Source organism: Ursus maritimus, unplaced genomic scaffold (genome assembly GCF_017311325.1).
Source record: "Ursus maritimus isolate PB19 unplaced genomic scaffold, ASM1731132v1 scaffold_18, whole genome shotgun sequence".
NCBI lineage: Eukaryota > Metazoa > Chordata > Mammalia > Carnivora > Ursidae > Ursus > Ursus maritimus.
The window spans coordinates 13,745,315-13,770,569 of NW_024424230.1; the positions used below are offsets into that span (position 1 = coordinate 13,745,315).

Genomic DNA, 25,255 nt, shown 5'->3' on the forward strand with positions numbered 1-25,255 from the left:
TGAGGAATCTAAAATCATTAAAATAATTTTGAAAATCTGAGTACATTTTAAACAAAGCAAAAAGTCACAATGCAAATTATACTTAAAATTCCCACTGGCTAGAAGGTTTATGCATAAATATTGTCATTACTTTGGAAAATAATTTTTTTTTTAAAGATTTTATTTATTTATTTGACAGAGAGAGAGACAGCCAGCGAGAAAGGGAACACAGCAGGGGGAGTGGGAGAGGAAGAAGCAGGCTCCCAGCAGAGGAGCCTGATGTGGGGCTCGATCCCAGAACGCCGGGATCACGCCCTGAGCCGAAGGCAGACGCTTAACGACTGAGCCACCCAGGCACCCCTTTGGAAAATAATTTTGATTAAAAGATATATCCAATGGTTGCTATAAAAATACAACTTAATACTTTTTAAAAAGCCATTAGCATAAACATTTTTGATAGATGGGAAAGAACTTTAATAACCAAAATGAGATGCTATACTTCCACTTCCATACTCAGAAATCAGAGCTTTCTTGAAGTCTCCCAAGTGCCAGGCCGTATAAGCACGTCTTCTTAAATTTTTATACTTTCAATTTACAGTATTCAGTAAAACATAAAGGCACTTAGGGAAAAGGAGTCAACTAGATATATATTATTTAATCTGCTTCTAGATATGAGATACTACCTAGTTTCCAGTACTAGTCTGGTTCCAGAGCTCCTCCTTCATTCTCTATAGAGATTTTTCAGCCAGATAACCCTAATTATTTTTAATGGGAAAATTCAGGCTAAGTAAAGCAGTGGAAGAGAGGAAAGCATTTAACCCCAGGAGAGTACCCTGTGTGACTACTGTAAAATAAGAGATAAAATCACCTGTCGATGATTTCAAAAAAGCAACTCTAGAGATGATATGACATTATTTATAGCACCAACACCTCTTGCTTATTGTTCCTTAGGCACTGTTTTAAGTGCTTTGTATTTGCTTTTACGCAAATACAAATTTTATGCAAAATAAATTGTAAATTATTTATTACTTTATCTTTTCTTTATATGGTTCCAAATTCTTTTCAGAAAGTAGTACATAAAGAAATTTAACTAACTGCCCTGAAGGAATTATAACAAAATAGAAAGTTCCATTTTCACATCAATTAGTATTTGAAGTTTGTTTATTCTCTTGATAAGAGTAATTTTTTTTCTTTGGGAGGAATACTGATATTGGCTGACTATGGCTATGTTATCAGCCAATACTGATATTGGCTGAGTGTGGCTATGGTATTTCCTTAAATCTGACGTTAGGAACATACGTCAAAATTGTATATACAAGGATTAATAATCTCTTCCTACATGAACAGCTAAACATTCAGAGCTAACTGAATAATTATAAAAGCTGTCAGTTTCTAAAATATCTAAATATTCTTCACTAATTTATCATGAGAATTAATAACTAAACAGATAATAACAAATATTAGGCATTCCAAACATTAACCCTTTAAAATATAAAATATATATTTTGGGAAGCATTTGTCAAAAAAAATCTCATCATGTTTCAGATTTAAAAGAAAAAGATTTTTATGTATTCATTCTCTATGTCTGAGGACAGCCCCAGAAGGAGTTTTCTAGATCACTCAAATCAAATCACTAAGGTAGGACTGGACTGAGATAAGAATTATCTATATATCCCAAATCAACCAAGTTAAAAAAAAAAAAAAAAAAAAGAGGGAGGCTATACATTTTGCCCTCTAACATTTTCCATGATTTATTCCTAGAAACTAGAAAAATACCCAGGGATATAAGAAAGACACAGAAACGAGGTCTTAGACCAATGGTGCTATAATTAGATTTCTTAAGACAGATGAGTGAAAACGATCAACAGAGGGGCTGGAACTCCCCATTCAAGCATGTAGTTTCATTTTAAAAATGTATATGCATGGGACGCCTGGGTGGCTCAGTTGGTTAAGTATCTGCCTTGGGCTTGGGTCATGATCTCAGGGTCCTGGGACTGAGCCCCGCATCAGGCTCTCTGCTCAGCGGGGAGCCTGCTTCTCCCTCTCTCTCTGTCAAATAAATAATTGAATCTTCAAAAATAATGTATATGCATACCTTATATTCTCTTCCACTGTATTTGTTTTATTTTTAAAAGTTTTAAATAACTAATAATTAATTAGAGGCCCTTTATTTTATAATTTTCAGTATCTTGAATATACCATTTCAAACCTACAAGTGTACAAGTACTCAGTTTGAGAAACTCAGCCTTAGGTCAATTTGATTACAGGGAAGGTAGATATTTATAATCAAATTAACAAAGATTAATCTCACTACAATCTCATAGGAAAGAGATGAGATGTGACAATTATAAAACCAAGAAATAAATTTTCCTTCTCACATGTACTTGCTAGTTCATTTATACAATTTGCATATAACGAATACAGTATTTTTCCTGAGTGAAGAGATTCAATTGTTTTTAGAAGCAATAACAATGAACTTACCAATGTTTTCTTCAGACAGTCTTAAAATCTCCTGGAACTGAGGTTTTACCTAAGCAACCCAAAGAAAAGATACAAAAAGTTTTAGGTCCAATGGATCAAATGATGATTAAATAAATAAAATGTTTACTACTACTGCTACTATTTATTTATTAATTTTGCTTTACAGACCATTAGAGTGGTCATAAATATAACAATTTTTAAGAGGCTTAGAATAAAATAAGAGTCAAGTTACTGAAAACACCTTTAGAGAGAAAGTATTTTCAAAATCAATTCAAGTCAGTAAGTATTTTCTCAAGGGCTTTGGTTTCCTTCACTAAATTAAAAATAATTTCCAAGATGATTTTCAGTGCTTGAAATTACTTTATTACTTTCTCCTAAAACTGAATTTGATGATAGAAAGATTATTTAGGTAAATATTATTGCATGATTAGAATTATTTTTTAAAAATTTGCTTATTTAAAAGGAATGAAAAGGAAATTCCATTCATTTAATGTATTCAATAGATAACACATTCATCATGTACTATCTATCTGCTTAGATTTTATTTTAACTTCCCTAAAATATAAATTTAAACATCAAATACAGAATTTAATTATAATTTTTTAAGTTAGAGTAAATCCTTATTTCAAATTTTTATTATTACATTACCACAAACTTCAGATTTCAGGCCACTGAAGCCAACCACTTACTGCTAAATGCTAAAGCTGACTCCTACTTACTTCTTTTTCTTTTCTTTCTTTTTTTTTAATAATAGCTATTTTTTTTGAGATGTTGAACATTTTGCTTGCCAATGTTGATAACATAAAATCAAATTATATTTAATAATTAGATGTTGGTGAAAACTGTAAAATGACCGTGTTTCTTCTACAGTGGCATCAAGGTCTGGTTTTTGCCCTCCTATCGGCACATCGGGCATAACAACTACATATTCAACTTAAACTGCAGTGAAGACCCCTGTTAAAAGATTAATCTACAGAATCATACTTAGAGAACACAAAGACACTGAAGTGACTTCTTAATTTCACACATGCCCAATCAACTTAATTATTTATTATAGGTCACAAATATAATAACATTATAACCCATTTTCTGAATTTTGCCCAGTCTGCTACACCAAACTATTTTACTTTAAATGTTTCAGCAACTACAGAGTAAAATAATAGTTAATAGTAAAGAGCTGCATGAAATTCTTACCTTTTAAATGTCTTGATTAGCATCTGATTATAGCAACTGTATCTTTTTATGTTTTGATTAGGTCTCTAAAGAACTGGCTTAACAATATGTGAGCAAGACAAATAGATTTAAGAGGAAATTGGGATCTAAGGACATTCCAGTTTTAATTGTCTAAAACTATAAAATAACCTGGATGTGTAAATGTGATAAATAATAGCTTTGGTAGTGACTGAAAGATGCAGCATTAATCTCAAATGTCCACGCTACTCTAAGAGCTGGTATCCTTGTAGCAAGTCTTCTGTATAAGCTACTTTGGTTCCACCATCGTCTGAGGTTTTGACCAAAGCGTGCTGAGCAAACAGCCACCCCCTGAATCTGGGGTAGATGGTAAAGCAGGAGAAGCACATCAAAGAATTGCAGTCGAGTTCCCTAACTGATACTGCCTATGCTGGAAACCTTCAAGATATCCACAGTGAGTAGATATTATATCCAAATCCGGATACAACTAAGTTTAGGCTAAATCATCTGAAAACCAATAAAAATAGGAATATTACTGACTAGAATTTTCTTTTACTATCACAGTTTTCTAAGATATTAAAAGATAATTAGACTAAAGGAAAGGCTCATGCTTTTATTTACTGTTACAGCATTAATTAACACATTACATTTCTGTATCTCTTGCACATAAGAAAACACGGAATACAAGTTTTTACCTTAGTGTTTGTAAAAATTTTGCCAAATGTCCGGCAAAGGCGCCAGAAAAATCTGGAGAATTCATGGACACAGGCAGTTGAAGTAACATTAATTTTGCCAACTATTTCTATAAGTTGTGGCAACCTAAATGTGAAAGGAAAGAAAAATAGGCAGGGGATACATATAAATTACTGTTTCCTTGCCAATTTCTGAAACAATGCAAATCTAACAACCTCTTGTTTTGCTTTTCTTTTCTTTTCTTTTTTTACAGTAGGCTCCATGCCCAGCATGGAGCCCAACATGGGGCTTGAACTCACAACCCTGAGATCAAGACCTGAGGCTGAGATCAAGAGTCAGACGCTTAAACGACTGAGTCACCCAGGTGATCATTGTTTTGCTTTTCATAGCCAGCAAAACCGCAAATCAAAGGAGTGGTTTGAGATGCTTTGAAAGGTTTTAAGTCTATATTCTATTCTATAAACTTCCATATTTTAACTGCTTGCTATAAAATATATGGAAACTTAATAGTAGTGTTCTAATTATGGAGTTAATGAGACACAAATCACTGGATTTGATGCTTCACATAAGAGCTTGCTAACATGGCATCCATTTTAGCTTCAAAAATGAGAATCCGGATCAAAATCCATCACCACTATTAGACAACAACGAGGTAGCAGACAGGTCGTTCTGACATAATACAGCAGCACCATCCACATAGATAAATAACTACAGATCCAGTGGTATAAATCTCCTCTCCTAAAGAAGTTTACCACTGATAATGCCAACTTAGGTTTTGTTATATTTTTTATATTTTGTCCTTCAGTGCTAAGGCTAAACACAGTGAGCTATCTTCCATTCAACTAATAGAGGTGTAGCAAATGAATATGGAGGCAGTAACTTACAATTGATTGACAACCCATAGTAAAGTCTCCCAGCCTGTTGTACCCTCGTGTTCCAGCTGGTAATCATAAAGTTGTAGTAGCACTGCCAATTGCTCACGACTTCCAATTATAGTAGACACATCTTGAAGAGGCGACATAGGCCGAGGGAATCTAGTCACTATAAACAATAGAAGCAAAATAAATCATGTGAAAAACAGAAATTAGCTGTTCTGTCAAAAGGAAACTAAGATTCTGCCTCCTGATATTTAATTAGCTTATTATATATTTTATTTTATTTTATTTTATTTTATTTTATTTTATTTTATTTTATTTTATTTTATTTTATTTTATTTTATTTTATTTTTTTAAGTAGGCTCCATGCCCAGCATGAGAGCCCAGTGCGGGGCTTGAACCCATGACCCTGAGATTAAGACCTGAGCGGAGATCAAGAGTTGGACACCCAACTAATCGAGCCACCCAGGCGCGCCCCAGCTTATTATAAACTTTTAAATATAAAACTGAAACATTAATCAAATAATTTTAAGAAAAAAAAAAACGAAACAAATTCTTGTCACATGTGAACGAATTTAACAAATCTCAAAAATTAAGATTTTATGAGACTAAACAGCTAATAAACAAATACTGTAATGAAATAGTTTGCTAATGAAGAGTAAAATTTCATTTAGGTTAAATTGAAACTGGCCCAAAGATGTTAGCTAAAGTATGTATTTGAATTTGATTAAAAAAAATAGAAATACTTGTAATTCTACCAAACTGTTTAAACAATGAAATAGTAAATATGATAAATATGTTTCCTTCAGGTAGTAAGAAACTAATAGATTAACATGAATACCAGAGAATAAAAAATACCAGAGAATAATGATACAAAATACATTAAAGCTTGAGCTGAACAGGTTTCTTAAGTATTTAATCTCAAGTATTAAGTACTTAATTAAAAAAAATTTCCACAGTTTAATAAACATTAACTTAATATAAAATGTTAAAACCAGTGACCAGAAAGATAAGGCAAAATATTGTATAAATACTGTAACCAGGGTCCCAAGTATACACTTTAAAAATTTGGGAGGAAAACTGAAGGACTTTTAAAATTATATAAATAAAACATGAAGATATAACTAGCATATTTTAAATTTGCAAACATATCAATAAAACTTACGATCCTATAGATCATAACCTGAGATCCCAGGTTACTAAGAGAACACTTCTTGATGGCTATTAAATGAATATGCATGCCAATGACTCATTAACTGTTAGTCAGAAACTCCTAATTGCCTAACAACTTCTGTATAGAGGCTAACATCCTAAAAAGACACAAACAAATATACAGAATTGTCTCAAAACACATTAATGTTTTAATAATTATTATGCTTAATAATTATTAATAAGCTTAAGAAAACATGAAATACACATAATTTAAAAAATGTTCAAAGACAAAATTAAGATGTTATTGCCTTTCTATGCTGCCCAAGGCTTTTAACAATATATTAAGGACAGATAAAGGTCATCCCTTACTAACCAAACTCCCCTATTTGCTATCATAATATACCAACCAACAAATGAGTTTGAGTAACATGGTATTTCTCACTATCCGGGGTTTCTGCTTGAATTCTCACTGAATCTCAACCCATGAGTCAAACAGATTTGGATTGTGAAGGATATTTGTAGTTCATATAAAAATATATCATGTCAAAGCATCTCTGATATAGTTTCAAACAGTGTTATATCATACTTGTCATAATCTGCTATATTATGATAGAATGAATATTATTCCTTCAAAAATACTAACAAATTATTGAAAAATAATGTAACAGTTTAAAGTGAAATAGATATGTCAAAATTAACTACAGGGAAAGTGAGGTCTAAAAGGATTTAAAGGTAAGTCCAACAGAAGCAAAATAATGTCAAGAAATAAGCAATTACTTGGATAACTCAGTTATTATAGATAAGTAATCAGAATGGTTCAAGAGTCTCAAAAACTTTATTCTATTTAATAGCATTTAAAAAAATATGAGCATCTAACTTACAACAATATAGAAAGGTCCTGAGAATGCCATTTTAACAGGCTGGCAAAACACCAGGATTTTATTGTCAACAAAATAACCACAATTATCCAGCAAAATAACAGTTGTTATGACTCTAATGTGTTTCCCCTCTCACTAGAATGTAAGCTCCACAATGGCAGAAAGTTGTGTGTATTTTATTAATGAATGATCCCAAGTGTTTAAAATAGTGCCTGACATAAATAATAGCTAATGCTGTAGAATAAATTGGTAATAAAAATATCTGTGTGAGTTAAAAAGAAAAGATTGTTTTTGGCATAATGACATAATCACAAGAAAAGGTCACATAAACGCTAGAAGAAATATATTCAGGACGTTAAAGCAGTTGTTTTGACAATTCTCATCTACTCTCCAGCACATGGTTGGCAACAGGTAACATTCAAGAATTATTTGTTAAATACATGAATGAACGGATGATAGCAAATGTTATAGGTGGAACTATGAACCACCCCCCTCCGCCCCTGCTTAAAATTCCTACGTTGAAGTCCTAATCCCTAGACCCTCAGAATGTGACCTTATTTGGAAATAGTGTTGCTGCAGATAGAACTAGATAAATATGAAGTCATACTGGAGTCAGGTGGGCCTTTAGTCCAATATGACTGATCTTATAACAGGGGAAAATTTGGACATAGAGATAGACACACACAGAGGAAGAATGGAATGTGAAAATGAAGGCAGAGATTGGGGTGATGCATCTATAAGCCAAGGCATGACAAAGATTGCCAGCAAACCACAGAAGTGGGGAGGGAGGCATGGAACAGCTTTTTCCTCAGAGCCATCAGAAGGAACCAACCCTGCTGACGCCCTGATCTGAAGCCTCTACCTTTCAGAACTGCGAGACAATAAATTTCAGTTTGTGGTATTTTGTTAAGGCAGCCCTAGCAAACCAATATGGCAAGACAGAAAGAGAAAAAGAGGGAATTAGAAAGATAGGAAAGCCCCTAGGCAGATGAGGAACCTTAATACACGGAAGGGTAGAACCTGAAGCAGACGGCTGTGAATGCTTTAGGAAGACTTTTCTTAAAAGTCTGAATTTTCGGGGCGCCTGGGTGGCACAGCGGTTAAGCGTCTGCCTTCGGCTCAGGGCGTGATCCCGGCGTTGTGGGATCGAGCCCCACATCAGGCTCCTCCGCTATGAGCCTGCTTCTTCCTCTCCCACTCCCCCTGCTTGTGTTCCCTCTCTCGCTGGCTGTCTCTATCTCTGTCAAATAAATAAATAAAATCTTAAAAAAAAAAAAAAAAGTCTGAATTTTCCTTCTCCTCAATAATATTTTAAAATGTCAAATTAACTCTACTCCATCCATTCTCAATTTGTCCAGTAAAACAGACATTCAAACAATATATACCATTTTTATTCTGTGCTTTGTGTTTTCTTGGACACGGCTTCATATCCCAAAGATTAAAGGTAGCCCACCATTTACTTTATATGAAAACTGCAATTCTAAAAACATTAAGTGTCTGTTGATGTTCTCAATGTTATCATTCTTTTGTCTATCAGAAGCCAGTAAGAGACATGGACAATTTCACAAATCTGAAGAAGTTGCAAAGGGATCTTATACACAGTAATAGCTGGTTTACAGCCATGTATCCTGGGGGCTGGGTACAGTGGGGTTGCTAAGTGCCATGGATCAAAAGTCACTTACTAGTTTGGGGGACACTGAGAGAAGAGAATATTGGCTTTTGCTATCAATGTCACTATTTCTGAAACTAAGACACATTCCTTCTTTGGAGAAAAAAAAAATCTGCTACAAATGCTTATATTCCTGTCAGGGACAAGTAGAAAAGAGTAATTACATTTACCTTCCCCTATTGAAAGTAAGATGAAACAGATGGGGGAGAAAAAAATATAAAGATGGAAATGACAAGCTTCATAAACTGGTACTAGTAGCTACTCAGTGATCTTTTCATTGATTCAGCTCTATTAATGAAAGAAAACTTACTTCAGCCACTGGAAAAAAAAGGTTATAAAAAGACTACAAATTAAGAATGGAAAGAAAGTGCAAATATTATAAAATAATACCATGAGGCTTATTCATAAAAGATGAAGCCACGTTTAACTCAGCTATCATACAATCTATGATCACAAGATTCCACACGTATATTTTAGTAATTATGCTGTCATATAAACTAATTTTTAGAAGTTTAAACAAAAACAATTCTTTGGGAAGCTAAGCTGCTAATATTCTACATCTTCCTTCCATATTTCAAGTTCAGTACCTTCTATCTGTGGCACTTCACCATGAAGCTTGGCTTTGCTGGAGAAAGGTGCATTCTGCAGCACTAATGCAAAGAGAGATGGGATCAAGGACTGCAAAGCAGAAAGATACATGTGGAGCTTATGTTCATCCAGCCCGTGCTCTCCTTCCTGAAACATAAGGAGGTGGAAGCTAGTTTTAGTTTTCTGAAATTAGGTATTTATAATGCTCTTCCTTTCTGTGGCAATGAATAAAACATTTAAGGATCTGTATGGTAGACTCGTAGCACAGCACCTAATGGAGATGTCCATGAATCTTTTCTTAATTTCTCTTAAAATGTGAAGAAGCACTAAGGCACTATATAAGTAATACAATTTTTATATGGAAAACTACAGTGAACATCAGTCATTTCCATTTGTATGAAACTTTTTTTGCAGGCTTTTTTTTCTTTTAAGAGGATCTTATCCTTTGAAATTTTATAAGTCAGGATAAAGAAATTAAAGTGAGCCACAGGAATCATTTTAAATGTTCAACTGTTAGACCAGCAGCAGCACTTGCTATTTTCCTTCTCCTACTTCTGATCTCCCTTTACAGATTTGGTGGCATCTGTATTTGCCAGCACTGAAGGCACTTTAAAATAATTCAACGCACAGATGAAATGTAGGAGAAAAAATTTCAAGAGGAAACAAAAGAAAGAAATAACAGAAAGAAAAAAAGAGTAAAAGGATCGGTATGGTACACAGAAACCAAATGTTAAAGTAGAAAATAGAATTATTGGAGACAAAAAAGTGTTTACTGCTATTCAAATCCACTTGAGATGTCATTACTATATTATAAAATAATTGTGTCAGAGATACCAGATACATGAGTTACATACTATCAGCTTCTAAATTAGTTAATCTCTTCATGGAAGAATTACTACCTATGCAGAATACTGCAGATATGTTTAACAGCAAAATGGAATTAACCATGTTTTGAAATGGAACAAGAAAAATAAAGGTATGGATAATTTTCAGGTAGAAGGAATGCAAACATTAAAAAAAATACTTTAAAAAATTTCTAGGTTTCATAAAAAGGAGTACTTTGGTCTAGCTATTTATAATTTTTTTTAATACCCATTTTTAAATTTATAGAAAAAACAGCCCAATTTTTAAAATTAAATACATGTGGATACATATAAGACTGTCTACAGAGTAGTTACTATGCAAGAGTCTTGTAGATTCTTTAAAATTTGGGGATAGAACGGGTAAGAGTTTGGTATCGGTGATCCATACCCATCATTTGACAGCTGTAAAACCCTGGGCAGGTTCCCTAAATGCTCAGTTTCCACCCCAAAACCAAAATACAATTTAAAGAGTTATAAGAATGAAATAATATGTTTTATTTATAAGGTATCTACCCTAATGCACATAATAGGCATTAAATGTTAGTTTTCCTTCTAGACCCTAAAAGGGACCTTTAGTACAAAAATTAAATCAGTAAGTTACTATCTTTTTTTCAACTTTTCTTCATTTCTTTTACCTGGGGGGAAAAATTCATTTTAAGAAGTGAGGAAATGAACTACTGCAGTGAAGTAAACACAGTTAAAGCATTCTGACATTGTGTAAGTAAGAAAGCTTTAGAGACTAATATTTAGTTATCTCTGCATTCCAGGAACTGGAGCTGATATGTTACCAAAAATCTTTAAATCTTCAGAAGAGACAAGGTAGAGCTAGCTTTCTGAATAGTGTACAAGTGAGCTCCACAAAGGTGCTACTTCATGCCCTTTCTCATCTGGCTTTACCAAAGCAGAACTTCCTCAAATCTCTCTTGGCTCCAGTCTAATAAAAATCTTTAACTGGGAAATTATTAGAATGTTCAGCTAAGTGGTACTTTGTCTTTGCTCCCCAACGTTCTTCCAAGATGACTTAGAACACACCTTTTACATTTCTATAAACTGTATACATAAAGAAAGTATTTACCCTGAGAAGTTTTTCTATCTTGCTCAGCAATGTAGGTATAAGATGAGACTGTAAATTTCCAAGTTCTGTAGTCCAGGCAGCATAGGCCGGTAAAAATACTTGATGTGTTGCACTAACTACTCTTTCTGAGGGATCACCCAAGGCTGACAGCAACAATTCAAAACCCTGCCAAAAACAAACAGGTAAAATTTAGATTTTTAAAAGAATAAACTTCAAAACAAAACAAAACAAAACCCTCAATGAAAAGCAGTAAGTATACACTGCAGTACACTTAGAAAACATTTTAAGCAAGAAAGCAAGCCATCCATAATCCTATCCTTCCCATTTTCTTTAAGGAAAATGTCATGTATCCATCGATGTGGAAACCAAAGAGAAAAGGTGGTTAACAGGGCATGCTTTTTGCCAATTTCCTGCCATAAAACTATGGCAGAGATTGTAAATGAATCCTGCACTCTTTCTTCTGAATTGAAGAAGTAAAACCAGGCAGCCAACTGCAACTGGTTAAAGCTGACATACGTGCCATCCCTACTACAGATTACTGGGTAGCTGAATCAGAGATCTGGAATATCAACTTATTTGGAATTTATAATGGAGTAAATGGGGTTCATTCTGAAACACATACCTGTTGATATTTGTCTGGATCATCAATGTATCCCATAATGATACCGAGGCTTTTGATCACAGCTTCTCTTACTAAATCTGCCTTATCTTCCATTAACATTTGTTGCAACATTGAGAGAACCAAGGAGCTACGTATTTCTTTCTGAAAATAAACAAAAACATGTTTTTACTATTTATTTTACACTAGCAGCAGAAAAAGCATAGAAAATAATACGACAGACAACTTCATATTCAAAATCCAGATTAAATATATTCACATTTTGCTGTTTAAGTCTTCATTTTTCGAAGACATAAGACATTACAGACATAGCTTGTCTGACTCTCTCCACCCTCTCCCCCTTCCTCCACCCTCCCTCTCTAAAGATAACATCTATCTTGAATTTGGTATTAATCATCTTCCAGCATGTTTTTCTGTCTACTAAATATGTGCAAATCCTTCAAATCCTACAGCACATAGTAGCAAGCACTTTTGGCAAATCAACAAAGTCAACACTGCTTATAAATGGACAATGACTCTTCTACCAATACCTGTTTTTAACTCAGAGAAGAGCTTTCAGAGTTTTAATAACAGGAGAGATTACAAACATTGCTCCATTAATCAAAAACATTTGTCTGGGGGAGGAGTGTGGAAACATTCTAAATCCTGGTGTTCCTATTTTTTGATGAACTGATAAAAAAACAGGATGATAAAATATAAGAGCAAACTTTAAAAATACTTAAAAGGGAACTGCACTGCTATTCTCAGATGCTACTCTTTAATATTATGTCAACCACTGTTGTCTCTTAATTTCACACAATTTTTTTGTTGTTAAAGAATGTTTTAACCTAATTAATAGCTGAAGGTAAAATAAAGAGCTATCATTATGCAAATTCTTGCCCTTATTTCCCTTCTCTGGACCATTATAATAATTTGATCAGTTTATAAAATTCTTCAAAACTAAACTTGTTTAGGTCCTTTTCACATCCAATGGTTGGAATACCATAAAGATAGAGGACGTGACCATTTTCATAAATTTACAATGTGATTTTAGTATGCAGAGCAAGGTCTAACAGTCGTCTTTAAATGACATAGTTTTTGCTTTTCCTAGAAACAAAAATATATGTAATTTTACCAAATTTTGGTCATATTAGGTTGGTGAATATATCTTTTAGGACAGCCTTGTTTACTTATCCTTTAGGAAAAAACTGCCCAAAAAACTGCCTTGAAGATCTTAAAAGGGCTTCTGGATTGGTATCAGCCTCGGCAGCAGGATGGAGATAAACTTCATCTGGGTATTTGCTTCACATTGGTCTGGGCTGAGGTCAACAGCAGCAGTTTCAGTATGCCACAGGGAACCCACAGAACAAGTCAGGAGGCATTACTCCATTTAAGCCATGATCACGCTGAGATTTTACTGTTAGCAACTGTGGTGGGATATAAGGCAAGTGAAGATCCGTGGAGAAAACATTAAGTCTATTATTAATACTGCTTAACATTCTAATATCGGGGCACTGTAGAATAGCTTATTTATCCCCTTTGTGCACGTGATATTCATCTCTGCTTGGAACAGTAAATACAGGGATACTCAAAACTGATTCACATTTATCTATCTATATGATTTATCCCAACAATAAGATACCACTTTTCTCCTATAAGATAGGAAAATATTAAAAAGGATTTTATTCCTGGCGAAGGTATGGGAAAACAGGAACTCCTATGTATTGATGATAGGAGTATAAATCCATGCTATCTTGGTTGGGGCCAATTTAACACTGTCAAAATAAAAAAATGCAAATGCTGAAAGAAGCAAAATGTGGAGGCTTTATAGCATGAGAAATTTAAAAATACACAGATACTCACACAAGAACCTACCAATAGTGCTTACTGTCAGGGATACAGAATATTATATACAGTATGATTAATTTTGGGTAAGAAAAATTCAAATATAAAAATGCAAACTGGTATATGCATAAGTTTTTATTTTCTCCAAGAACTGATTAAAAACTATTAACAGTAGATGGATATCTTTGGAGGGAATGACTAGATAGGCCAGAGAAGCAAAGTCTTTGATTTTCATTTTGTTCTTTTCTTTTTTTTCTTTTTAAAGATTTTATTTATTTATTTATTTATTTATTTATTTATTTATTTGACGCAGAGACAGCCAGTGAGAGAGAGACAAACAGGCGGATTGGGAAAGGAAGAAGCAGGCTCCCAGCACAGGAGCCTGATGTGGGGTTTGATCCCAGAATGCCGGGATCACGCCCTGAGCCGAAGGCAGACGCTTAACGACTGAGCCACCCAGGTGCCCCCATTTTGTTCTTTTCTATGCTGTATGAAAATTTATTTTTAACAAACTTAAAAAGAAATATTATTACTGGAAGTGAAACTACGGACAGTCTTTTTTTCTTTATATTTTTCTGAAATAAAAAAATAATAAATTTTACTTTTAAAAAAGACAGAACTAAGTCATCTTGGTTTCTCATGCTTCACCAAAGAATATGAGGTTAACAGGTAAATGTAACATAAATAGCTCATGCATTATACAATTCCATTTTTTTATATACTTTTTAATAACAATCTTACAAAAATGACCACTTAAGGCAAGGGCCAGCAAACTTTCTGTGAAAGGCCAGAGGGTATATACTTTTGGCTTTGGGGGTTATGAGGTCTCTGTTGCTACTACTCAATTCTGCTGTTACAGTGTAAAAGCAGACACAGACAATACATAAACAAATGGGTATGGTTGTGTTCCAATAAAATTTCATTTACAAAAACAGGCTATGGACTAGATTTGGTCTCTCAGCTGTAGTTTGTCAAGTCCTCCTTTAAACTAAGGTTGCTTAAATTAAAATAACTGTGATGTCACCTCATTCCTCTACCCCATCTAAGTCTGGACCTATGGGAAGATACCTAAAAGAACGTAACAGTCCAGGGGTCCTCATCTTTTTGGTCGAAGGATTCCTTTAGTTATTTAAAAATGAATGAGCATTGCAAACAACTTTTATTTAGGTGGGTAATATCTACTGACATTTATCATATTAGAAACTAAACTGAGAAATTTAAAACCAACAATAAAATCATTCAAGGTTAGTAACATGTATAACATTTTAATGAAAATAACTTTATTAAACAAAAAAAATTAGTGAGAAGAACGGTGCTTTAAATTTTGTTGCAAATCACTTTAATGTCTGACTTAAAAGCAGACAGGTAGATTTTCTTACCTGCTCTGCATTCGATTGTTACCATATACTATTTCAGTTGAAGTTTTTAACAAAATCTGGCCCCACAGAGACATGTAATTGAAAAAGGGAGTATTTTAATAGTCTTTTCTGATAAGAATAGATATTTTAATTCTACACTAAAACTGGACAAGTGGTAGTTTCTTAAAGGTTAGATGCAATGTAGAATCTGAAACTATGATACGGCTCCTTGCTAATAAACTCTAAACTCTGGCATATTAAATTCCACTGCTTGGGGAGCCTGGGTGGCTCAGTGGGTTGAGTGTCTGCCTTTGGCTCGGGTCATGATCCAAGAGATCAAGCCCCACATTGGGCTCCCTGCTCAGCAGGGAGTCTGCTTCTCCCTCTGCCTACCGCTCCCCCTGATTGTCCCCCCCGCCTCATCAAATAAATAAATGAAATCTTCAAAAAAAAAAAAAAAATTCCACTGGTCTATTCTGGACTTTGCCTCTATTTTTACCCATGTGTGATTTTGAGCAGTCAGCATTGGTCATTTGGGAAACACTGTACCAGACTTACTCAGATGCTCTTCAATATTGACAGGTTTTATTATGATCTCAAAAAAATCACATTTGTTAATATCACCACTGATCTCAGAAATGTGTCTACATATTTAGAAACTGTGAAAACAACAGTGGCAGATAATAAATTTTCCAAAATTCTTGTTCTCACTTAAAAGTCCCAATTTTATCATTGGCAATAAATGCCATCTACTTGTTTTTCCTTGAAGTGACAGGCTCATTTCACTCACTTTCATAAAAATTTTTGCTGAATACCCATTTCTGAATAACCAGAGCTTGTGTGTTGGTGGTTGGTCAAGTAAAATCAGTATCTCATGAAAAAAGGCAGCTAGTTCAATTCACAACTCAAGCTATTTGAAATGCTTTTCCTGAAATAGCCATTATACCTCAGGATACCTCAGTAAAAGGGACTGATATTAGTATTTTCCATTTTGTCACACAAAATATTAAAAAGACACATACTCAAGGGTCAAAATTTAGTAGAATTAATAACTTCATTGATTCATCAAGCTTATTTTTAAGTGAAACTGGCTTCTTCTAAGTGCATGGCAGTGAAGAATACATCATTATCAGTATATTTGGGGGTCGCTGCCTTGATCAGGGCTAATGCACTGGCATTGTTGCCCATTATAGCTTTTGCACCAATAATGTAAATGTAAACACAGAGAAAAAGAAGAAAAATGTTTTAATATTATGAAAATATTATGGACCTCATGGACCTCTTTGAAAGTATCTCAAAGACTCTCCCAGGGTCCTCGAACCACAAACTTTGAGAACTGGTGATAATTTAATATATTTAAGGCTCATGCAAAATGGTTAATATACCCATCTGTCTGCAATGCCATATTATATCAATGTGAGCCTTATCTTTTTAGCCCATATTCTTCCTTAATTAGGATAGCATGCCCTGGGAGAATTTGAATTAAAATGTATAAGTTACTTGAAAAAAGGTTTCTCTATTATTATAAAGGAAAAAAAAGTTTTTAAGAAAAAATGACAATTCTTACAGGAAGGTAAGGTGCCAACGCTCCACAGGATTCTGCCACAAGTAGTCGTCTTTCTGGGTATTTGTGGTTAATCTAGAGTAAAAAATAAACAAATCAAGCATAAACAACATAACCTCCTTTCCTCCAACAGAGAATTACTTCTCATAATAAATCCTGTTAAGAATGCAATAAAGCATCTTTTTTTTTTTTTCCCACTTCTGGGAATCCCTGCGTGCCTATAACTGGATCAGGAATAAGGGAATCAGAGAGAGCCTAAAAAATGAGGTCACAGGGGTTATCTGTTAAAGAAAAAAGCAAAGATGAAAATGTGGAAAGGTGTCTAGAGATGGTGGGCTTACCTACAACTAGGCTTTCCTTAGGATGTCAGAAGCACCTTTCTCCAGCCCTACCAACATTAGTTTATTTTTAAATTGGAAAAACTCAGCTTCTGGATATTATAGATAATGGCTTATAGTATGTGCCAGGAATGATTTATCAGTTCTCTTTTTAAACTAAGGGATTAGGAAGTTAATCAATGATTTAACCAGAACCCTTGACTAGTGATATGATTCTGTTTTTAAAGTAAGCAGACTTCAACCATTCCTGTTTATATATGCAAGATGATGGGGTTTTGCTGTTGTGATGACTACACTGAACCATAACAAAAAATAACACACAAAAAAAGACACATACTGGGTTTTGTTCCTATATGTCTTCTTCATAGAATATAAATCTTTCCTTGGCTGGAAAAGAAGTATATCTGTTCTCACAATCCCATATGAAAAGGTGACATAATTCATTAATGTATTGGGTGCCTAAAATTAAGAAAGGAAATTACATAGCAATCTACTGGGCAACAAACTGGAGGTAGTCGGCTAGATAGACCCCTGATATCCACGTTCATTCAGGTATAGAAGAGGTGGTGGTAAAGATGTTTATAACTAACATCTGTAAACTAAATTTTCCAGAAATAGTAACCTCAAAGCAGAATGGTTTGAATGTCAAAGTATGTTATACGTAAACTTTCATTTTGCTTTTCTTTAGTCTAGCTCAATGAGCCTTAAAATTAAATGCACATACAAAAATCAGTTGTATTTCTCTATATTGCAACAAATGCGAAATAAAGTTAAGCAAATTCTATTTACAACAGTATCAAAAAGAATAAAATATTTAGGAATAAATTAAACCAAAAAAAGTGCAAAAATTATATTCTGAAAACAACAAAACATTGTTGAAAGAAAATTTAAAAAAACTAAATAGATGGAAAGACAGCCTAAATTCATGGGTTAGATGGCTCACTATTGTTGGGATGGTGAGATATTCTCCACACTGATCTATAGATACAATGCAATCCTTAAGAAAATTCCAGATGACTTATTTGCAGAAATTGGTAAGTTCATCCTAAAATTCACATGGAAATTCAAGGGACCCAGAATAGCCAAAACAAACTTGAAGTAAGAGAACAAAGTTCAAAGGGTTGGAGTCTCTTTTGGGGGTGATAAAACTGTTCTAAAATTGATTGTGGTGGGGGCACCTGGGTGGTGCAGTTGGTTAAGCAGCTGCCTTCAGCTCAGGTCATGATCCCTGGGTCCTGGGATCCAGCCCCTCGTCAGGCTCCCTGTTCAGCGGGAGCCTGCTTCTCTCTCTGTCCCTCTACTGTTTATGCTCTTTCTGTCGCTCTCTCTCTCTCTCTCTCAAATAAATAAAATCTTAAAAAAAAACACAAAAACTGATTGTGGTGATGGTTGTACAGCTCTGTGGATATACTAAAAAACACTAAATTGTACACTTTAAATGGGTGTATAGTATCTAAGTATCTCAATAAAGCTTAACAAGAAAAAAAGGGAATGGAAAAAACTGTTAGAAATTATATGTACCTATGAATAACTGTACAAAATTGTAAATTTAAAATTGTATATGCTGTTTCCAAGTTTGAGTTTCAATGATTAGAGCCTCACCCTAAATTGGTATGACTATAATCCAGATGACATAAGGGACTATCAGAGACAAGAGAACCACATATAATGTTCAGTTTAAATATTTAATCTAGATATAACTCCACTAAATTTTAAAGAGAAAAATAAATACTCAAAGAAATTAGGAATAGAATTCTAAAGGACCACATGCTTTAGTGATATTCCAGAGACCACTATTGTTTAAGAATAAGTGACTACGCTATTATAAATAAGGCCATGAAATCTGTCTTTATAAGTAAGAAATCCATCTTTTTTTTAAAAGATGGATAAGTAAGCCACTTAATAACCTAAACATCAAATCTAGAAAGTCAATGACTGTGAGTTCTCCACAGGACTGGAATATTAAAATTCAATATAAAACCAAAAGGATTGTGAGAAAATGGGTGAGTTGGATTGTAATTACAAAAACCTCCTACATCAACGGTTTACACTTTATATTCTGTACATATTTCCAATATATACAAATATATAATACATAAATATTATTTCTATTATACCCGGCCCCACCCCCCAAACAAACATGGCCTCACTCTCCCTTGAACCCACCTCAGGGCTTTTATATTTACAGTAACTCACTTCATTCAGATCCTTGCCTAAACATCTCTTTCTCAGATTCCTGCTCTGACCACCCTTTTTAAAATAGCATTTGCCATCACTCTCTAATCTTATCCTGCTTTATTTTTCTTCATAATTTATAATAATACAAGACATGTCATTTATTTGTTTATTCTTATCTCCCCACTAAAAGGTCTTTGTCTTTTGTTCACCACTGTATGTATTTTGTTCATTACTGTATGTAATGACTGCAGCAGTACCTGGCACTGAAACTAGTGTTTCTTAACTATTTGTTGGAAGAGTGAAGAAAGCAAAGCGACCCAGAGCATTAAGTGCCGATAAATCACTGTGCTGGACTATAGAAACAGGAGCATAATTTAGATGCCACATATCTCCTATTGGCATTGAAAACAGAAAATACGAACACTTTTAATAAATTAGAATATAATAGTTAGGGGAAACCCAATATAGTTATGTACCTGTTCCCAACATTGTGGTAAAAGTTCAGCCTCTACACGTGTTGGTCCAACATGACGTGCAAATGCCACACAACCCGTCAGTATCATCTGCCTGAAAAATAATATAAACTATTAAACACTTGTACTTGCATTAGAAAGCACAACTTTCTAAGGGTTAAAAAGAGCCAGCTCTGTAATTCATACAACATACGTTTTTGTACAATCAAATTAGACTTTTCCAACAATGGATTAGGCTGCCATCAAAAGAATGAGTCAGTTCTTTAAGACTCCTTCCTCCAGCTGTGGCAACACCATTTGTGAGATATTGTGAAGGGATTCTCTACTGGTGTGAAGCTTAATCTCATAACCTCCTAAATTAACTTCCCATACATGCATTCTGAGATAATATGTCTAATTCTTTAGCTTCTACTGAATTTTGTGAAGGGATTCTCTACTGGTGTGAAGCTTAATCTCATAACCTCCTAAATTAACTTCCCATACATGCATTCTGAGATAATACGTCTAATTCTTTAGCTTCTACTGAATTTCAGTTTCTAGACACTAAAACAGCCAGTGATTATTCCCCCCAGTGTTTCTATAATTTAAAACTATGGTATCACATTAGTAAAATGATATTTCTTAAATCAGAATTTTATACACAAGATAAATGTGGTAGGCAGCTTCTGACATGGCTCCCAATGTTGTCCATCTCCTGACATTCATGCTGTTGTGTAATTCTGTATCCTTAAGTGTAGACTGGACCTAATGATTTGCTTCCAATGAACAGAATAATGGCTAAAATGATGGGATGTCACTTCTGAGATTGGGTTACAGAGGTCTGTGATGTCTATCTTTGGGACCTTCTCTACTGCCTTCTCAGCTGGCATGCTTTGATGAAGTATGTGGCCATGCTGGTGAGGCTCATGTGGCAAGGAACTTAAGGAAACTCTAGCTAAAAGCCAGTAAGAAACTGAGACCCTTATTTCACAAACCCAGGAAAAACTGAATCCTGCCAACGATCAACTATTTGAGTAAGCTCAGAAGCAAATCCTTTCAAATTGAGCCTTGACAGGACCACAGCCTCAGCCAACACCTTGATTAGAGCCTTATAAGAGACCCTGAAGCAGAGGACCCAGACTGAGTGACTCACATAAACTGTAATATAAAAATAAGTGTTATTTTAAACCGCACTTTCTTTTGGGGTAATTTGTTACAGAACAGTATATAAATAATATAATAACTTCACTTGAATTAATAGATTTGAAACTTAAGAAAGAGTATAAAATTTTAAATATGATTTTTCACTCTTTAGAACGAAGTTCCATTTTAAATGATTTTAAAATGCAGAATTCTAAATTTTTCCTCTTTTATCTAGTTCAAAACAGATGATGGGAAAAAAAGTATGTTTTCAATACATGTTTTAAAGTAGACAGCTTCTAGGAAAAACAAATTAGAATGTTTAATTCAGAGTAATGTTTAATTCATAGTAATTATAAAAACAGCACTTTAAGCCCAGGCATTACTCATTGCTACCCTCAAAATAAGTCAATTTAACTTAAACTGCAAAATGACCTTAAATTTCTATTTAGTTTAGCCAATTAAGCTTCATTGTATACTGCAGCTTATTCTCACTTAACAACTTTGTATTTTTATCTATCTGATTCCCCTTTATATGTATAGTATTATCTTCTACGCCTATTTTTCAACTTTCCCTTTGCTTTTGTATTTCCTTCTACTATAGAAAGGCAACTTAAGTGAGTAAAAGAAAATGGGAAAAGAAATTCCAAGATTTCCAGACAGCATTTTAGCTGCCTGTTCCCCAATGAAAATTTCCTAATAGCTGAACATTGTTTTTTCCTCACTAGTATCTTAAAATAACGAGAAGGCATACACATTGGTTCCACAAATGTTGGACTTGTGTAATAAATGAACTTAGGTAAAATGTAGGCATTTCACACTTGGGAGAAGTATACACTTATACGAAAACTTCATGTGAAATAACTTTAAATCATGAGCCACCATCTACATACTAAAGATGTACAAACTTGTTGAAAAAATGTTAGGCTCCTCAAGGCAAACTTCTTAGCCAGCAGACTTAATCTTAAAAAGTATGACAGTTTTGAAATACAGGTTGAGAACAGAAAAGAGATTATTAACAGCACTGGAAACAGTCTCCTGTTATGGTAAAAATTAATGTTCCCTTGGGCGCCTGGGTGGCTTAGTCGGTTAAGGGTCCAACTATTGATTTCAGCCCACGTCATGATCTCACAGTGGTGAGATTGAGCCCCGTGTTGGGCTCCATGCTCAGCAGGGAGTCTGCTTGAGATTCTTNNNCTTTCCCTCTCCCTCCACCCTTCCCCCCACTCACACACTCTCTCTTTCTCTCTAAAGTAAATAAATAAATTTTTTAAAAAAATTATTCCTACTTGTAGAAAATCACAGGACAGGGATTGTTTGACTAGTATTTGATGCAGGTAGAAATAAGGTGTCAATTATGGTTGTTAGCAAAGAACTGGCAAAAAGCACCAACACTAAGCATAAAATTAAGTTTTTCTTAGGATACAAAGAAGACTGAGATTTATTAAGTAAGGAAAAGTAACAACTAATTATATGACAAATATATTATGCTAACTTAAACAATTTGCTTTGTTAATTTGTTATTCACATTATACATAGTGAGTCAACTTATTAGTATATTTTAATAAGTACTTGTATATCTGAAAGGTGAAAAATTTAAATGTGAACATGAGTGTTGAATTCCTGACATATCTCAACCTGAAGTAAGGCTAATAGGTACTTTTGGCCACCAGGTGGCAGCTATTAGCTTTACATGTGGAGTCTATGAAAACAGGCTAGAGATCTAGAGGTTTTTGCTTTGTAAATTTACAAATAACAATGTAATCAATGGTATTTAATTATAATTAAGTTGTGAATGTAAGGAATGGTATTTTTATCTTATTTTATTTAAATTCAATTAATTAACATATAGTGTATCATTAATTTCAGATGTACTTCAGTTATTCATTAGTTGCATATTAAACCCAGTGCTCATTATATTACATGCCCTTAATGCCCATCACCCAGTTACCCCATCCCTCCCGACCCTCCCCCCTCCAGTAGCCCTCATTTTGTTTCCTAGAGTTAGTAGTTTGGAAATAGCATTTTCAATGCAAAAATAAAATATTAATTCTCCTACACAGCACCATCAAATTGTTCTAGAAAATTTTCAGTTTGCAATGAATAGTGATTTAATTTGCCTTCTTTCTATTTCACTAGTATGTGAGGACTGCTGGTGTAGATTCATCTTGACTGGATCCTGAAAGGACATGTTTCTCTGCTTGCCCAGGTATATTTTGGTAAGAAGGGGAAAGAGATATATACTCATAAGGTTTTAAAGTCTATATGACTGTTTTTATTCCCAGAGTTGAGAAATGCTTTGTATTTAAAAGTTTGAGCTTTACTTATTCTATGGTTCACTCTTACGATTTTCCAGTATTTTCAGATGAGGTAAAAATTTTGAAATCGTGAAACAAGTATTGAATATATAAACTTACCTAATCATAAAGTGCAATACTACTGTTTTGTAAAAGCATAAGCAAAGTTTTTTTCAGTAAAATAGAAAATTATAACATAGAAAAACATTTCAACTGCCCAATTTTATCCATCCAGCGCTTAGTTTACCTACTGACCCACAAGGATATTTTGTTCATGTTCACACCTGCACAGCTTCGCTTAAAAGTTTCATCTTTATTTAAAGGTTTTACTTTCTGAGGTAGACATCACTGTTACTTGACCAAAACCTATTCCCCATTCTTCTGGAAAGTCATCCTGATGAGTGTCCCTTCACCACCCTCAGATATAACTCATTTCTCCACTCAGGTATCATTAGTTGTATTTGAGTCACAACCAACAAAAACAAAATACTGTATCCCTCTAGCCACATAGTAATTGGTTTACAAATAGCCCAGTGATGCAGAAATTCATATATTAAATATTTTACTTTTATAGAGCCTAACTGTTAAGAAGCCATGATATATCTAGTTCATCTGTGGGAAAAAGGGGGAATATTTAGCAATTCTTAAGAAATCAAAAGTGAAAGATAAAGGCAAAGAAATATTTGAATTAGAAGTCTAAAGGTAACTAATATAGAAGTATACAAATACAACATGAGTAACTGGAGTAACAACAATGGAAACATTGCAGAGCTTTGTGAATGGGGCCAATGTTTCCTCTGCTTATTAAACTAAATACTGGGACAGAAAGAAGGCAGTCAGATTAAAATGCTAATTGTGATGCCAAATTAGTAAAATTAATAAATCAACATTATATTTATTTCCCAAAGAAGTAGTCATACCTACCTTTGCTCATCATCTGGCCTCTTGATCAAATTGAAAAGTATATGGAGAAGCTGATCTCTTTCTTTAGGCTCAGGATGCAGGCATGCTGTACACAATATGAGGGGGATCAACTCCTGAAGAAATATGAAGGTGGAAAAATTCAAAGTAAAAATGCGTTGCAGAATATTAATTTTTCCCCTCAGAGTATTCTTAAATGGATATTTAAAATGAAATAAACCTCAAGATACAAAAGAACAAATTCTAATTTTGTAAAATAAGTCATTCAAGAGAAAACGCTGAAACATATATTTATGTGTTGGTTGTACAGAAGGTGTGAATCATAAGGTAATAAAGTTACCAAAGATTTAACTAACCTTATTTCCTTATCCAGTCCTTTCTAACGGTCTACTAGTTTTTGCACTAAATAACATTCTACCTCACCATAAGCTGACACAGTAATTTTAATTTTGAAAATGTTTAAAAAAAAACTTGCAGAAGCTAACTATATTCTAAAATTTAGAAGGCTAACAGAAAAATCAAGACAACTCATCCCACTTCCACAAGTACAATATCATCTGTCTTAATTAAGATGATCTGTAATTAATAATTTTGTACCCTTCCCACCTAATCCCATGACTAATTAAAAAGAAGACCATTTCCATAGGTATTGAATGTTCTCAGCACTGCTATAGAGTATTAGTAGAAATGTTTTATGTTCAAATGGAAATTTTTAATAATCTTCTTTGTTGCATATTCAACATACAGAGGTAAATTCAATGTTCTGTAGGAAAGTAATAGCAAAAGTTTATTTCTCTTTTCCAAAGAAGTATGTAAACCAAAGTTGCTTCACATTTCAAATAAACTAAGACAAAATCTAAAATATATTCAAAAGATAGTAATGTTTTTCATTTTGGAATAGATTTTCAAATCTAATGAGAATAAAAGTCCAAAAGTGATAAATATTTTTGGAGGAAAACTTTCTAAACTGTAAAAATAATATTTTACAGTTATTGTAAAGAAATCAGTATGATGTATTTATAACAGAATGATTACTTCCACCATTTCTTTTTCCCAGCTATCCTCCTTCCTACCAAAAAGTGCTAGTAGATTTAAAACATGAACTGATGGGGGGGGGGGG

At 33.8% G+C, this 25,255-nt stretch overlaps 1 protein-coding gene across 2 annotated transcripts in view; it reads right to left on the minus strand.

Annotated features, from left to right (window-relative positions):
- Positions 1-25,255, minus strand: part of RELCH (RAB11 binding and LisH domain, coiled-coil and HEAT repeat containing) — a 105,435-nt gene that overhangs the window by 31,123 nt on the left and 49,057 nt on the right. Inside the window, exons 11-20 of one of the 2 annotated variants that reach the window (XM_040632457.1) lie at positions 24,139-24,251; positions 19,802-19,892; positions 16,813-16,884; positions 12,067-12,207; positions 11,445-11,609; positions 9,506-9,653; positions 5,229-5,385; positions 4,347-4,470; positions 2,461-2,509; positions 243-255 (exon numbers count right to left, since the gene is read on the minus strand). In XM_040632457.1, coding sequence (XP_040488391.1) covers positions 243-255; positions 2,461-2,509; positions 4,347-4,470; positions 5,229-5,385; positions 9,506-9,653; positions 11,445-11,609; positions 12,067-12,207; positions 16,813-16,884; positions 19,802-19,892; positions 24,139-24,251 — 1,073 coding nt within the window. Of the gene's footprint in view, positions 9-242; positions 256-2,449; positions 2,510-4,346; positions 4,471-5,228; positions 5,386-9,505; positions 9,654-11,444; positions 11,610-12,066; positions 12,208-16,812; positions 16,885-19,801; positions 19,893-24,138; positions 24,252-25,255 lie in introns of both variants that reach the window. The other variant, XM_040632456.1, reaches the window with a different exon arrangement.